Genomic DNA, 15,629 nt, shown 5'->3' with positions numbered 1-15,629 from the left:
CTCAGAGAATTAGAGTAGGCGAAGCTTTATCTGACCCTGTAACAATTAAGAGGGGAATTCCTCGAGGCAATATTATTGGACCTTTATGTTTTCTTATACATATAAATGATTTGAGTAAAGGAGTGGAATCAGAGGTAAGGCTTTTTGTGGATGATGTTATTCTCTATAGAGTAATAAGTAAGTTACAAGATTGTGAGCAACTGCAAAATGACCTCGATAATGTTGTTAGATGGACAGTAGGCAATGGTATGATGATAAACGGTGTTAAAAGTCAGGTTGTGAGTTTCACAAATAGGTAACGTCCTCTGAGTTTTAATTACTGTGTTGATGGTGTGATAGTTCCTTTTGGGGATCACTGTAAGTGTCTGGGTGTTATTATAAGGAAATATCTTCATTGGGGTAATCACATAAATGGGACTGTAAATAAAGGATACAGATCTCTGCACATGGTTATGAGGGTGTTCAGGGGTTGTAGTTAGGATGTAAAGGAGAGGGCTTATAAGTCTCTGGTAAGACCCCAACTAGAGTATGGTTCCAGTGTATGGGACCCTCACCAGGATTACTTGATTCGAGAACTGGAAAAAATCCAAAGAAAAGCAGCCCAATTTGTTCTGCGTGATTTCTGACAAAAGAGTAGCGTTACAAAAATGTTGCAAAGTTTGCGCTGGGAAGAACTGGGAGAAAGGAGACAAGCTGCTCGACTGAGTGGTATGTTCCGAGCTGTCAGCGGAGAAATGGCGTGGAATGACATTAGTAGATGAATAGGTTTGAGTGGCATCTTTAAAAGTAGGAAAGATCACAATATGAAGATAAAGTTGGAATACAAGAGGACAAATTGGGGCAAATATTCCTTTATAGGAAGGAGAGTTAGGGATTGGGATAACTTACCAAGGGAGATGTTCAATAAATTTCCAATGTCATTTAAAAAAATCATTTAAGAAAAAGATAGGAAAAGAACAGATAGGGAATCTGCCACCTGGGTGACTGCCCTAAATGCAGATCAGTGTTGATTGATTGATTTTGATTGACAAATGTTCACAGACCCAATTTTTCAACAATTTTAAGTGTGTATGTGGTATAAACATAGGACAGGTTAATTTTAGATTATTTCTTTGTTGCAAAAGTAGTTATGACAAACTTGACGTCAAGTTAACAAGTGGACTTTAGAATCAATATGTTCTAGTAGTTAAGGCTGAGTATATAACATTTTTATTCTGTAAATTTATAATACAGTCCATAGTTTTCCTTAAAGCATCCATTTTTAGCATACAGGTTATATTCCTACTACAGTATACAAATTGTCAATTTTAGTTGTAATGGCTGAGAATGACTCTTAAAGGGTCAAAACTGGTCCTGTGTTGTATTTAATGTAAATATAACTTACATCAAATATTAATTTATATTGAATAGGTGGACTTACATTTAATTGCTTTTCAATAAAGCTTACACAAAAGCAGGAACATTTTGTAAGCTGTGAAAGAATTGACTGATTCTGGTTTCTTCCATTTAATCCCAAAAAAATGATTGTAATATTTTTGGTAGAAAGAATGCTTTCAGAACCTATTATTATCAAAGAAAGAGAAATCAGTTATGAATAAACTGATAGGTCCTATGAACCATCTATTTCTCCTAAGATACCACTAGTTGAACCCAAAACTCCCACCTCATGAGATACTGGTACCAATCAACATGAGAATAGGGAATGACAAATCACTCGTACCACTGACGAAGAATTAGAAACTTCCACTTCCTGTAGTATTACCTCAAATTAACATAAGATTATACAGTAAAAGATCCAGAAGCTCCCATCAAACTTGAAGATACATGTGCTTCTACCTCTCATGATATTCATGAAAATCATCATAATATTATTGAAGGTCAAGTAACTCTATCAAAGTCCTTGATAGATCTGTCTCCAATTCCAGTAACGCAAGGATGCCAAAAAGATATATAATAAAGAATGTAAAGGACATTCTACTATTTTAATTGGAATGACAATGAAAAATATCTCAAAGAAAAATGAAAAGTAATAAATCCAAATGAGAAAAAAACAAAAGATTGAAGCACCAACAAGACTAAACAAACAGGAAGAAAAACATATGAAATATGAAGACACAGCCTACAAAGAAGATGTACTGTACAGAACAAAGATGTTATTGGATGATTCATTAACAAATGATATGTGTTTAGACAAAAAGCAATTACTATTTCATGATATTGAAGATGACAACTTGGTCAATTTATTGGGCAAAAGCATGGTAACTTGCATAATTTATGGAGATTTTGGTGATAATGAACTTTGGTATAGATGTGTGGGCTGTATTAAGTGGGCTCATTCTGAATTAAGTAGTTTTAACAGCCCAAAAAATTGTTTGTAATTTTTGTTCTATGAAATTAATTTCATGTATTGTTTATAATGACTGATAAATGCAAAACAGTATGGCATTCTTGTTTGAAACATTTATATTTTATTGTCAGTGTTATTTCTTATTTTGTAAAATAGGTAGCTTATATTAACTTCAGGGAATTTTACAATTCAAATTTGAATTACTTTAAATTTGCATTTTTGTGTAATTGTATGTATTTAGAATACCACAGTGTTACTGGTATAAGTCAAAATTTATATTTTAGTAACTTATTGCACCATAACTCTACAATTATGGCATTGTTATCACAGGTGTAGGGGCAGTTCTGCCACTGTAAATGTAACTTTACATTATTTTCTAACTCATACATTGTCATCTTTACAAATGGTCAAAAAACTGTTAAGAAAGAAGTTAAATAATTTTACTTCATACAGAGCATATAAAAATAAAAATATAAAATCTGTTACAGTAGCAGCATTACCCTGGCTTCTCCTATGCTCTGGAGCAATGTCATGTAAAATAATGGGTCAGTTTCTGCAGGATGCACAGCTGGATTTTTCTCAAAGCCAGTTGCAAACTGTGTTTCAAGTCCTAATGTAATAACTTATGATCTATTTAAGATGACAATGCACCAGAGCAAGTTACACAGTATTTTGCTCATCACCATAAGACCTATCTGTGTTGGTGTGACGTAAAACAAATAGCAAAAAGAAAACAAAAAAACAGTACTTTGCTGTTGACCTGACTCCACTGATTTAAATCCTTGTGACCAAAAACTCCTCAGCATTCAATTCAGAACCATTATACGCATTCTTTAGAAAAATAGACCTATTATTTACAGTGCATTACAACTTCCACATCACTGCCTATGATTATAACACAACACTGGCAACACAACAGAAGGGTAGCAAATCCCTGAAATAGGTGTCTGTAGTAATTAAGATTACAATCCACATATATTCCTGACAGTTGTCAGTGCCTTTGTCCTGTTTAAAGATGCACTCATTAAAGTTTTGCCAGCTTTCTTTAAGAGAGATGTCCAATTCTTCCATGTGGTTGCAGCTTTGTGCTTCTCCTCCATTTTACTGTTGAGACAGTCACAACATTCATCTCACACTGGCTCAAATGTGCACAGCTGTAGCCACTACATGGAACGTTCTTGAAGTGCTTTCTGTAAATTTACTGCAAAAGCTTTTCTCTGGGTGTCAATTTCATATTGACACACTGATGTAAATATTGCAGGGCAGCTGAAGGTGACTCTTTCCAAGCATGCTGTGTCAGCACCTCTTTGAGTGAAGTGTACTTCTGCCTTGCTGTTCACTGGAAGAAAAAGAACAAGAACGATAAGTCATTATTTCTTAGCTTGTATGTTTGTAATAACCAAACATGCATCTGGCTCATCTGCATGTTAAGTCTCATAATACAAGGGAAACATTAGTGAGATTTATTTAATAGTGTTGTTGCAGTACAAAGGAGCATGAGACATTTTTGAGATCTTAGTCCATGTGTATTTTCATGAGCAAGAGTTATCTGGAAAACTTTCAATCAATCACCAATCAATCATCTGCATTTTGGGCTGTCACCCAGGTGGCAGATTCCCTATCAATTGCTTACCTAACGTTTTATTAAATATTTAAAAAACTGGGAAAATTTATTTAACTTTTCCCTTAATAATTTATTCTGATCCCTTACCCTTTATCCTATAAATGAATATTTGGCCCAATTTGTCCTCTTGAATTCCAATTTTATCTTCATATTATGATATTTCCTACTTCTAAAAGCTCCACTCAAGCTTATTTGTCTGCTTATGTCATTCCACACCAACTCTCCACTGACAGCTCAAAACATACCACATACAATTATACTGGTATTATTAATTTACTCAATCAGGACAAATATTTCAGGTTCTCAATGGGAATCTATTTCTGTAACACCTGATGGCCTACCAAGGATCAATTTTTGAAAAAGAGACAAAGTCTCTCATAGTGCATTGGCACTGCTGGTGGCTCTAAGTAGCCTACGCAGTGGCCTCCACGGTATGCACTACCCATGCATCTTGGTAGGTGTGCTAGTTACCAACTGATGGGCCCAAACTGGCACAATGGGGCAAAATGCTGGCAACAGGAATGAGTTAGCTGGAAAATTTATAATGTCCAATAACAGACAAATTACATTGGTATTATATACCATATAATTGACCACCTCTCCTCCTTACTCCTAAGTCTTCCCAGCCAAAAGTTTGAAACATTTTTTAACACTACTCCTTTGTCAGAAATCATCCAGAACAAACTGCAGATTGTGAAGTGTTGTGTGGTCAGCAGGATGAATCCTTTCAGCCGTTATTCTTGGCTTTCTAGACCAGGGCCACTATCCCACCATCAGATAACTCCTCAATTCTAATCATGTAGGCTGACTGGACCTCAGACTAGCCCTCAGGTCCAGGTAACAATCCCTGACCTGGCCAGGAATCGAACCTGGGGCCTCCGGGTAAGAGACAGGCACGATACCCCTACACCACAGGGCCGGCACTTTTCTGAACAATCTCAGTAATATGATTACTCCAATGGAGGTCATTCCTTACATTAATACCTAGGTACTTACATTGTTCCCCATGAGGTAATATAAACCCATTGACACAATAATTAAAACTGAGAGGACATTTCCACTTGATGAAACTTATAACTTGACTTTTCATCTCATTTACATTCATACCATTGTCTGCTGTCCATCTCACAACATTGTTTAAGTCCCCCTGCAGTTTCTCACAATCCTGCAACTCGTTTACAACTCTGTGCAGTTTAACATTATCCACAAATAGCCTTATCTATGATTTCGGTTCTTTACTCACATCATTTATATATATAAGAAAACATAAATGTCCAGTAATAGTGCCTTGCAGGACCCTCCCCCCTCTTAATCATTACAGGATCATGAGTTCTCTTCTGTAGTAGTGAGTGTAACAGTAATAAGTTTGGGTTTAAGGTATGAAAAGCAAAATTGGAGTTACTCCATAACTATTTATCTAGCAATCGAAAGCCACGGGACCAGTTCTCAGCCATATTATTAAATTCTTTAAACATATTCTCGACCAACTGATATAGAAGATCATCAAAATTGCCTAAAACCAAGCTGGAGTTGTAAGAAATATCCAGCAGAACTGTTGGAAAGGTTCCTAATTTAGAAACACCAAGAAAAGAGGAAGTTAGTACATTTTGCTTTAGTGGACCTCAAGAAAACTTTTGACCATGGAATGATTTGATGACATGGTGTCCGAGAGTAACTTGTCAGTTGGAATCCACTGTTTTATGCAGTGCCAAAAGTATAGGTCCAAGCTGATGCAGGAGCATCCAATAACTCCTACATAACTTTTTGTGCCCACTAAGGCTCAGTCCTATCATTACATCTGTTAATTCTTCTGATGGACAATATTATACTGCAGACCTGTATTAACCATTGCAGTAGACCTAACTGTAGCTGCCAAAACAATCTTAGTCTCTAGTGCCTGATCCAGGAGTGAAAAATTAGCTGGCACAATATGAGTCAAGATAAAAAAAAAAAAAAAAAAAAAAAATTCATCAGATTCATGAAATTGCCCCATTCCAGGTCAACGATGAATAATAAGGACAACATTTACATTATTAATCCAGAAGTTATCCTAATCAAAACTTGCTAAAGACAGCCAACTTATTAAGGATGTAAACATAAAGATTAATTCAACCTTGATGAATTGATGAATTATGTCAGGTTTTTGTTGAATGAAACACCTAACTGAGCTGAATGTCTGTTGCACTGTGTCCTGTACTTTCATATTAAAAAATATCAGATATCAACCACTCATAATAAATGCTCGTATGGTCAGCTGGTGTCACTAGGTTAGACCATGCTTTGATATTCAGAGCAATTTGGCATTACATCAGTCCAGTGCAAATGGACAATAGCCTGTTAAGATGGTTAGAACATGTGTTTTTTTTTGCTGTTTGCATTACGTCACACCAACACAGATAGGTCTTTTGGCAACATGTGTTGTAAACAGAAACTTATCTGCACTGGAAGGAACCAATGGGATGACCAAAGTAACAGTGCACCCAGTAGCTGCAATTGGGAATTAAAAGTGCAGGGACAAAAGAATGTACAGACAAAAAACAGTACCCGGGTTTGTGGGATATAGCAGACAGGGGCAGAGGGGGTTATATCATCAATAATGAAAAAAAAAAAAAGAAAGTTACAAGGTGGTAAATTTGTGATGCTCTCTGAGTGAATTTTGACAGAGTGGTAAAGGTTGACAGTTTACCAATTTAAGTGCGGTACGGTAATAATAGTTTTGTGAGATTTTGATTCAATACTATACAGTAAAACTTTCACCATAGGAACAATACCACACATGTATTACAATTAAATAGAAGTATGGCATGATTACAAAATTAAAATAATTTCACACTAAGAAACTAACAGACACTAAAGAGACTGCCAGACTGATGAATGCGCGCAGCAAGTGAGTGAATCATACTTTAGTGTCCATGACTTTGGCAAAAAAATATATAACCCTGCTACCCTTCCTCTCAGCACATGCAGTCTCCACTACTTGCTGTGGCACTTTACAAGTCGGTTATCCGGGACAAATGACATTTTATGCGTATTTCTGCTAATAATTTTGTTACTAATTAAAGAAAATAAAGCAAGGAATTAGCTGATAAGATGACAGGATTTGTACAAATTTCTCATTTTTTAATAATTCCTATAATTCCTAGTTTCAGCTGGCTAAAATCGAATAAAAATATAATATTTTTTCCACAACAGCTCCCCCTCAACACCCCTAATCGCCGCTACTGGATGCACCGATCAGCTATAAAACAACGGTAAACAGTATAAATCTACGTTTTGATATGTCCTCTGACTGAATCAAATGATGTTACCCAAGTCATGTGGCAGACATTACCAGTAGGTAGGTAGAAGTAGAGCAATAGGAATTAAAGGAAAACAAATGGGAATAATATTAATAATTATTATAATGATAACAATAATAATAAACATAACAAACCAATCAATATAAAAAAGTTGTAAGATGTGAAAACGCAGAGGAAAGGCAATAACATGGTCCACAGAGAACAACAGGATTCTGTAACTGAACAGCAACATGTATTCTTACTGAGATTGGGAGGGACTAGGAACGCAGGTCTCACATGAGAGGTGGAAGGATCTTATGGAAGAAGTAATCAGGTTTGGAATGAGGTACAGTATTGGAAAAATTAACATCTTACAACAAAAGGTGTACTAGGTATTGTAAAGTACAACAGATTTGATTGTTTGTACAGTGTCTTCCAGTGGGAACATCGAGGTGCAGTTATGGTAATTGGTCAATACATTTAAAGTTATCAGCATAAACTGCCTTGCAGAAATTCAAAGACACTTAATTTCCTTGTAGGTGACATTGGCGAAAGCTCAAATTAATTCAGTATTTCAATGCTAGATGAGTTAGAAGGCAGATAATTCAAGTGCCTGATATTAGAACAAAAGGAACTAGAAACATTATCTACATACATACATACATCTTCATCATATATTGTTATGCCTTTCAGCATTCAGCCTGCAAGCCTCTGTGAATTTATTAAATTCTGCCACAATCCTCTATTTGTAACTAGTTCTGCTGCCTCATTTAGTTCTATGCATCTTATCTTTAAAACATTAGAAACTGTGTCTAATAATTGTCACCTTGGTCTCCCTCTACTGCTCTTGCCCTCCATAACAGAGTGCATTACTCTCCTGGGTAACCTATCCTCCTCCATTCACATCACATGACCCACCACTGAAGACAGTTTATGCGTACAGCTTCATCAATTGAGTTAATTCCTAACATAGCCTTTACCTCATCATTCCAAGTACCCTCCTGCCACTGTTTCCACCTATTTGTACCAGCAATCATTCTTGCTTTTTTCATGTCTGTTACTTCTGACTTATGAATAAGATATCCTGTGTCCACCCAGCTTCCACTCCCGTACAGCAAAGTTGGTCTGAAAACAGACCGATGTAAAAATAAGTTTCATCAGGGAGCTGACTTCCTTCTCACAGAACACTGCTGATCACAACTGCGAACTAACTGTATTAGCTTTAGTATATTTTGATTAAATCTCACTTACTATACTGCCATCCTAAGAAAACACACCGTAAATACTTGAAAATATCTATCTGTTCCAGCTTTGTTTCCCCAATCTGACACTCAGTTCTCTTGGATTTCTTACCTACTGACATCAATTTAGTCTTGGAAAGGCTAATTTTCATACCATACTCATTACACCTATTTCCAAGTCACAAGATATTAGACTGCAGGCTTTGGCACAATCTGCCATTGAGACTAAGTCATCAGCACAGGCTAGACTGCTTACTACATTTTCACCCTACTGAATTCTTCCCTGCCACTTTATACCTTTCAGCAGATGATCCATGTGAACTATGAACAACAAATGTGAAAGATTACAGAGTTGCCTGACCCCTGTAATTACTTTGAACCAAGAAACCTTTCTACTGTCAATTATCACTGCAGCCCAATTGTCAACATAAATGCCTTTGATTGATTTTAATAATCTACCCTTAATCCCACAGTCCTGCAGTACGGCGAACATCTTTTCCCTCGGTATTCTGTCATATGCTTTCTCTAGATCTACAAAACATAAACATAGCTGTCTATTCCTCTCGTAGCACTTTTCAATTATCTGGTGTATACTGAAATTATGATCCTGACAGCCCTGCTGTGGTCTGAAACCACACTGGTTTTCATTCAACTTACTCTTAACCATCAATCGCACCCCAGTTACAAAATACCCATGAACACTTTGCCTGATCAATGAGACACATCGACTGTTGTTGCAATCCTTCCTGTTCCCTTGATTATAGATACTGTAAGTACAATTACTGCTTTTGTCTGATCAGAAGGTACCTTACTAACACACCATTTTAATGCTAGAAAGATGGAGAGGTCTTTTTTAACCCTTTTATGAATTCAACACTCTGCTGTTGCCGTAATTTATCTTAGATTTCATTCAGACTGAATGAATTTTCATCATTTAGGCTTTATTTACTGTCACTGAAATTTGGATGCCCAAGCTCTAACAGGTTGGCTCCTATAATTCAATCAACCTAGAAGGACGGAAGTGTCATTTTTGACCCTTGTTATATTGTACAAGCACTCGTATCGTATTTCCATAACTTCATTTCTATTTTGTATCCTATGTGTGATGTAGACTGTCTTCTTCTTCTTCTTCACCCACTCCACTCCATCTGCTATCTTCGCCTATTTACCCCCAACCCCACTTCACAAACATGAGTCAAGGTTAGAACAAACTCGCCATCTTGCCATTTGCAGTAAGTAGCTTGTGAAGTGTGCATTTTAAAAAGTTTGTTGCATTTGTTTATTGAGCTGGTTTTTTGTGTTAATGTTATGAATGATTTCTCAAATATGGAGCACAAAAGGTTTTTAAGACCGGGCGATGTAATTGTTTCTCTCCAAGAACTAAGTGAAGATGACTCTGTGGACGGGAGAGGGAGAATTAGTTCATCAGATGACGATTATTCTCCACGAGCCTCCCCTTCAAGTTTTTTGTCTGAAATGGAGCTTAAAGAAATTGAAAGTAATCCAGCTGACTCACCAGAAATAACTACCACTGCAAAACTTGAAAACAAATGCTGAGGTAACAATGTTTTATTGTGTCTTCATTGTTATGCAAAATGTGTACATATTTATACCAAAAGTCATGATAGATTCTCTTTCTATTTCACAATTAGGAGCTTTAGGTCATTCAAAATATGCTCTAGGATTGTGGGCGTGTTGGAGAGAAAATATTACAGCCCCTGGAGATTTAGGTCCAGCTATAGGACCTCCAGGAGGTGAAATGAAGAGGTTGCCACTAGTTCTACTGATTATGAAGCTCAAAACACAACTCTCACTCTTGGACAAGGACAAGACTTAAAACTAATAAGTTTGCCCTGATATCAGAAGTATGAGAAAGGTTTATTTCAAATTGTCAGATCTGCTACAAGCCTGGAGCTTGGATTACAATTGATGAGCAATTGTTCCCCAGAAAAACTTGCTGTCACTTTCTGCAATTTATGGCATCCAAGTCCAAAAAATATGGGCAGAATTCTGGATGACCATGCATAAAGAATCAAAATACATCTTAAATGTGTTTCCTTATCAAGGAATGGATGAACAGCGCTCTGGAAATGTGCGTTTGGGTGATTATATTGTTGAGAAGTAAATGGCCCCTTTCATAAACAAGGGTAGGAAAGTCACTTGCGACAGCTTTTTACATCACGGCAACTAGCTGGAAAGCTAAAATCTCACAGAACCAGTCTTCTTGGTTCAATAAATCGGGTAAGAGGGAGAGGTTCAGCTGGAGGTGAAAATGCCACGAGCACAACTGTATGACACCAAAGTTCTAAAAAGAAACAACATAACTTTGAGTATTTATCAAAGTAAGTAATGTACAAGTGTATTATGAACCTAGATTTTGTTACCAGCTGAAGATGCCTATACAAGTCCCACAATTAGACATTGTAATATACATACATACATACATTATCATTATAGACTGTTATGCCTTTCAGTGTTCAGTCTGCAAGCCTCTGTGAATTTACTAAACGTTGCCACAATCCTCGATTTGCAACTAGTGTTGTGGCCTCATTTAGTTCTATACCTCTTATCTTTAAATCGTTAGAAACCGAGTCTAACGTAATATTTTATATATAATTAATAAAAATCACAGAAAGTATTGAAAAGGTCGACTCAAAGAGACATTCTTTTATAAAAAAACCTAAGTATAGAGTCAACATTGTAGACCAAATGGCCAGAAAGTATACTGTCAAGCCAGCTGCATTACACACATTCAGTAATGTTCTCGACTTAGCAGGAATAAATGCTTGGGTGTTGTACAAACAGTTAAAAATATCAAGATCTCGCAAAGAAAATTTCTCCAACTCACTAAGGAACTTATTGTAGCAAACACCCAGAACAGAAATAAAATGACCGATACTGCAGAAAATGATGATAGTGATACAGAACCTCAATCTAGCCCAAAACGCAGGAAATGCCAAGTGTGCAACAAATGCAAGAAGAGAGGGAGGTGGGCATGTGTGTAAGGCATGCAAAAACATCTGAGAGAGATGTATTAGGAAAAAGAAAACAAACGTCACCTGTGTGGAACGTCTGTAAGCTTTGAAGTTGACGATACATTCATTCATATGTATACTGTACTTCATCACGTGCTCTTCAGACCATTGAAGGATGTGTTTATTATGGCTACATAGGTTCATAAAAAATAGAAAACTAATCAGAAAAAAGACTTTCATTTTGTTTCCAAATAATATCTCATTGTGATTTTTGGTTGATTTTACATCCATTTATAACTGAATTCTTGGTATGACTGTATGGTTCAAAACATAATATTCAATCAGGAAGATCATTATCACTGATATTTATTTTCATTGTAAAAAAATATAATATCTTCACATCTGTATCCGCAAATAATAAATAATAGTAAAAATATAGTGAATCTGCCACCTGGGTGACTGCCCTAAATGCAGATCAGTACTGATTGATTGATTTGATTCCAGGCTGAACTCAAATCACATGCCCAACATTTACTGTTTTTATGGAAAAAAACTTGTATATCACTTGGTCATTTTTGACCCGTCCATCTTTCTAAGTGGTGCGAGTCATTCCGTCTTTCTAGTGTTAATCCTATTTACTCTATGAAGCCATTTCATCCCTGCCTTCCCACTATATTTCACAATTTCAGGTCTAATTTAATCTATTCCTGCTGCTTTATGACACTGGAGTTTGTTTACCATCCTTTCCACTTCATCAAGCATAATTTCACCAATATCATTGTCTTCCTCCCCATGGGCCCAGTCGTTCATGATGTCACAAGGAAAATTTCCTTTTACACTGAGAAGATTTTCAAAACATTCCTTCCACTTGTCTGGGATCAATTATGAGTTCACCTGAATTACCCAAAACCCTATTCATTTTCTTTATCCTACCCTTCTTAAGATTCTTTATTACTGTCCAGAAAGGTTTCTCTGCTGCTTGAAGTAGCATTTCCATGTTATTACCAACACCTTCCTACAACTTCTTTTTGGATTCAACAACTATTTGTTTCACTCTGCTTCTTTCATCTATGTACAATTCCCTGTCTGCATCAGTACTTTTTTGGAGCCATTTCAGATATGCCTTCTTTTTACATTTACAAGCTGTTCTAACTTCATCGTTCCACTAGGATGTTCGATTTTTCCCATCTTTACACACACTTGTTCCTAGGCATTCCCTTGCTATTTCTATTACAGCACGCCTGTATGACACCCATTCTCTTTCTATATCCTGAACCTGCTTACTGTTCATTGTTTGGAACCTTTTGCTAACCATATCCAAGTATTTTTGTCTTATTTCCTCATCCTGGAGATTTTCTACCCTTATTCATCTGCAGACAGATTTCAATTTCTCTGTCCTATGCCTAGAGATACTTAGTTCACTACAGATGAGATAATGATCTGTATCATCTAAAAATCCCTGGAAAACCCAAACATTCCTAATGGATTTCCTGGTTTCGAATTTAGTTAAGATATAGTCTATTATGTATCTGGTACCCTGACACTCCCATGTGTAGCGGTGAATAGGCTTACGCTTGAAGAATGAATTTGTAACTGCTAAACCCATACTAGCACAGAAGTCTAGCAAAGGCTTCCATTCTCTATTAGCTTCCATATCTTCCCCATATTTACCAATCACCCTTCCATATCCTTCAGTTCTATATCAAACTCTCACATTGAAATCGCCTATTAGCACTATCCTATGCTTGCTGTTAACCCTGATTAAGATGTCACACAGTGCTTCATAAAACTTGTCAAATTCATTCTCATCTCTATCTCTCACATGGTGAATAACCCGAAACAATTCTCGTCCTAAATTTTCCAACTGCCAAATCTACCCACATCATTAGCTCATTTACGTACCTAACAGAAACTATGTTGTGTGCAATACCGTAGTATTCCTAATGAACAGCCCAACTCCACACTCTATCATTCCCTTTTTAACATCCGTCAAGTAAACTTTATAACCTCCTATCTCTTCCTCGTTATCTCCCCTTACCCGAATATCATTAACTCCCAGCACATCCAGACGCATCCTCTTTGCTGACTCAGCCAGTTCTTCTTTCTTTCTTCCATAAGTCCCATTAATATTGATAGCTCCCCATCGAATTGCATTTTGTTTGCCAAGTTATTTGCAAGGAGTCCCTCGCCTGTCACATTGGTGTGGGGACTCCATTACTCCCATAGGTCTGAGGATTACTTAAAACATTCTGAGCATGCTCAGTGAAAATTCTGTGATGCAGGATTCTGCCCTTCTTACACATATTCCAAGTGAGAATCTTTCCTCTAACAGTTTGGATTGTATAGCCCTAGCTGCCTGGGTACAAGGAGGGCTATGACTCAGAATATGTCCAAGATGCCCACACCCATTCCATAGCAACTGGTATCATGACTCCTGGGTCCACTTACTAGCCACTCAGCCACTGCCCTTGGTTCATGAACTAGGACATGACTACAGTAACCCACATCATGAACTGTAAACCATTATTTAAGTTTAGTAAATTGTTTCTAGCAGTTATCCTCCAGATAAAGCCTAATTCTAAATGGTTTTCAGAATTAAGGTCTTGTGCCTGTTTCCATTTCTTGATGGATGGAGTACTTTTGTATCCATCTCTTGGCACTGTCAGAGCAAAGAGTAGCTTCCACCGACGTCCCAGTCTCATCCATGGTTGTGGCAATATGGAAGCTGCTGGGGTATGGGTGGTGCTGAGTAATAACATTTGGAGCACGACTAGTGTCTGAGTGTTATGAAAGTTGTTGCTCATAGGGTCAGTCATGCTGCAAGGGCACCTTCAGGTCCAGTGAGGAAAGTAATGGCAAACTACCACACTCCTCATCTTGCCTAGTACACCTCATTTGGGCTCTGCCATTGGTTTTTGCAGTTTCCCTAAAACTGCATATCATCTGGTGGTGCTATTTGAGGATATAACCAGCCTCTGGGCTGAAGACCTAACAGACAAATCATATGCAATGCTCCTATTTGATAGAGTCAGTGAACGGGAATATAACTGCCCAAAATGACTTACTGCTCATCATCTTCTTCAATGGCTATGTCAAGAACACAGCATTATCCTTAAGAGAAGCCACATTGGGCACTAGGCTGAAAACTTAATGACTAGTGTCTGAAAATCTTGAGCAATGGCAATGATGTTAATTTTCCTGAAGATTTGAGGTTACCTGCATAATGTAGCAAGTGACAGTTGCTGCTGCGGTATTCTTGAGGCCATTGGATGTTCTTGAATAATGACCTGACCGTGAACACAAAACTCAGGGTGTATCACACTGTTGTCATTATTCACTGCTGTATGCTTGTGAAACTTGGACGCTTGAAAAAGCTTGAGTGCATCCCCCAACAAAAACTTGGATCCAATCTTAGGATCAAGAGGGAAGACCATGTCACCAACATTGCTGTTCTTGAGAAAGCGCATGCCATGAGCATAGAATCGTCCATCATTTGTCATCAGCACAGATGGATTGGTCATGTTTATCGGATGAGTGACACCAGATTTCCATGCCGAATTCTGTACAGTGAACTTTATTCTGGCACCAGACCTCATGGAGTCCCTATAAGGTGCTACAAGGATCAGCTTAAGCACACTACAGTATGAAGATGACAGGTCTCAATCCACAAACCTGGGACAGGCTTGTTCAAGACTGTTCAGCTTGGCACTGGACCATCCCTGCTGCTATCGATCTGTTTGAAGGGGAAAGATGCGGGTGTGAAAGGCCAGCAAAAATTACAAAAACTCTGTTCAGCACAAACAGCCCTCCTCTAACAATTCTGTTCAATCTGTGTGGATGCTTGTTTCATGCTAGGATTGGTCTTTTCAGTCAATGAAAGTACACCCACAGACTGAAGTGAATATATTGGAAGAAGTTAATTACTCAGAAACGAGTTAAACTGATGATCCACAACGATTCTTGAGGCCACCACTTGAAGAGATGGGAATGCCAAGGTCTCTAAACACTGCTTTGAGCCATGTCATTTTGGACAAGGAGCCAATTAAGTACAGTGTTAAGTATCATCCCATATTCCTAATCTTCAGTTACAAACTGTATAAGAGCCAGGAAGGAACTACGGATACCAAATCTATGAGAATTTTGTGCACATGAAGTGACTGGCTG

The 15,629-nt window shown here is 37.4% G+C and overlaps 1 protein-coding gene across 2 annotated transcripts in view; it reads right to left on the bottom strand.

The window, feature by feature from the left end:
- Positions 1–1,201: 1,201 nt before the first annotated feature.
- The window catches only part of LOC136862723 (uncharacterized), a 123,724-nt gene continuing 109,296 nt past the window's right edge, over positions 1,202–15,629 (bottom strand). For both annotated transcript variants that reach the window (XM_068226500.1, XM_067138945.2), the window contains one exon: positions 1,202–3,686. In XM_068226500.1, coding sequence (XP_068082601.1) covers positions 3,511–3,686 — 176 coding nt within the window. In that variant the 3' untranslated portion in view covers positions 1,202–3,510. The remainder of the gene's footprint in view (positions 3,687–15,629) is intronic.

The sequence above is a fragment of the Anabrus simplex genome, chromosome 2 (genome assembly GCF_040414725.1).
Source record: "Anabrus simplex isolate iqAnaSimp1 chromosome 2, ASM4041472v1, whole genome shotgun sequence".
Classification (NCBI taxonomy): domain Eukaryota; kingdom Metazoa; phylum Arthropoda; class Insecta; order Orthoptera; family Tettigoniidae; genus Anabrus; species Anabrus simplex.
This window is presented reverse-complemented; position numbering and strand designations above follow the sequence as displayed.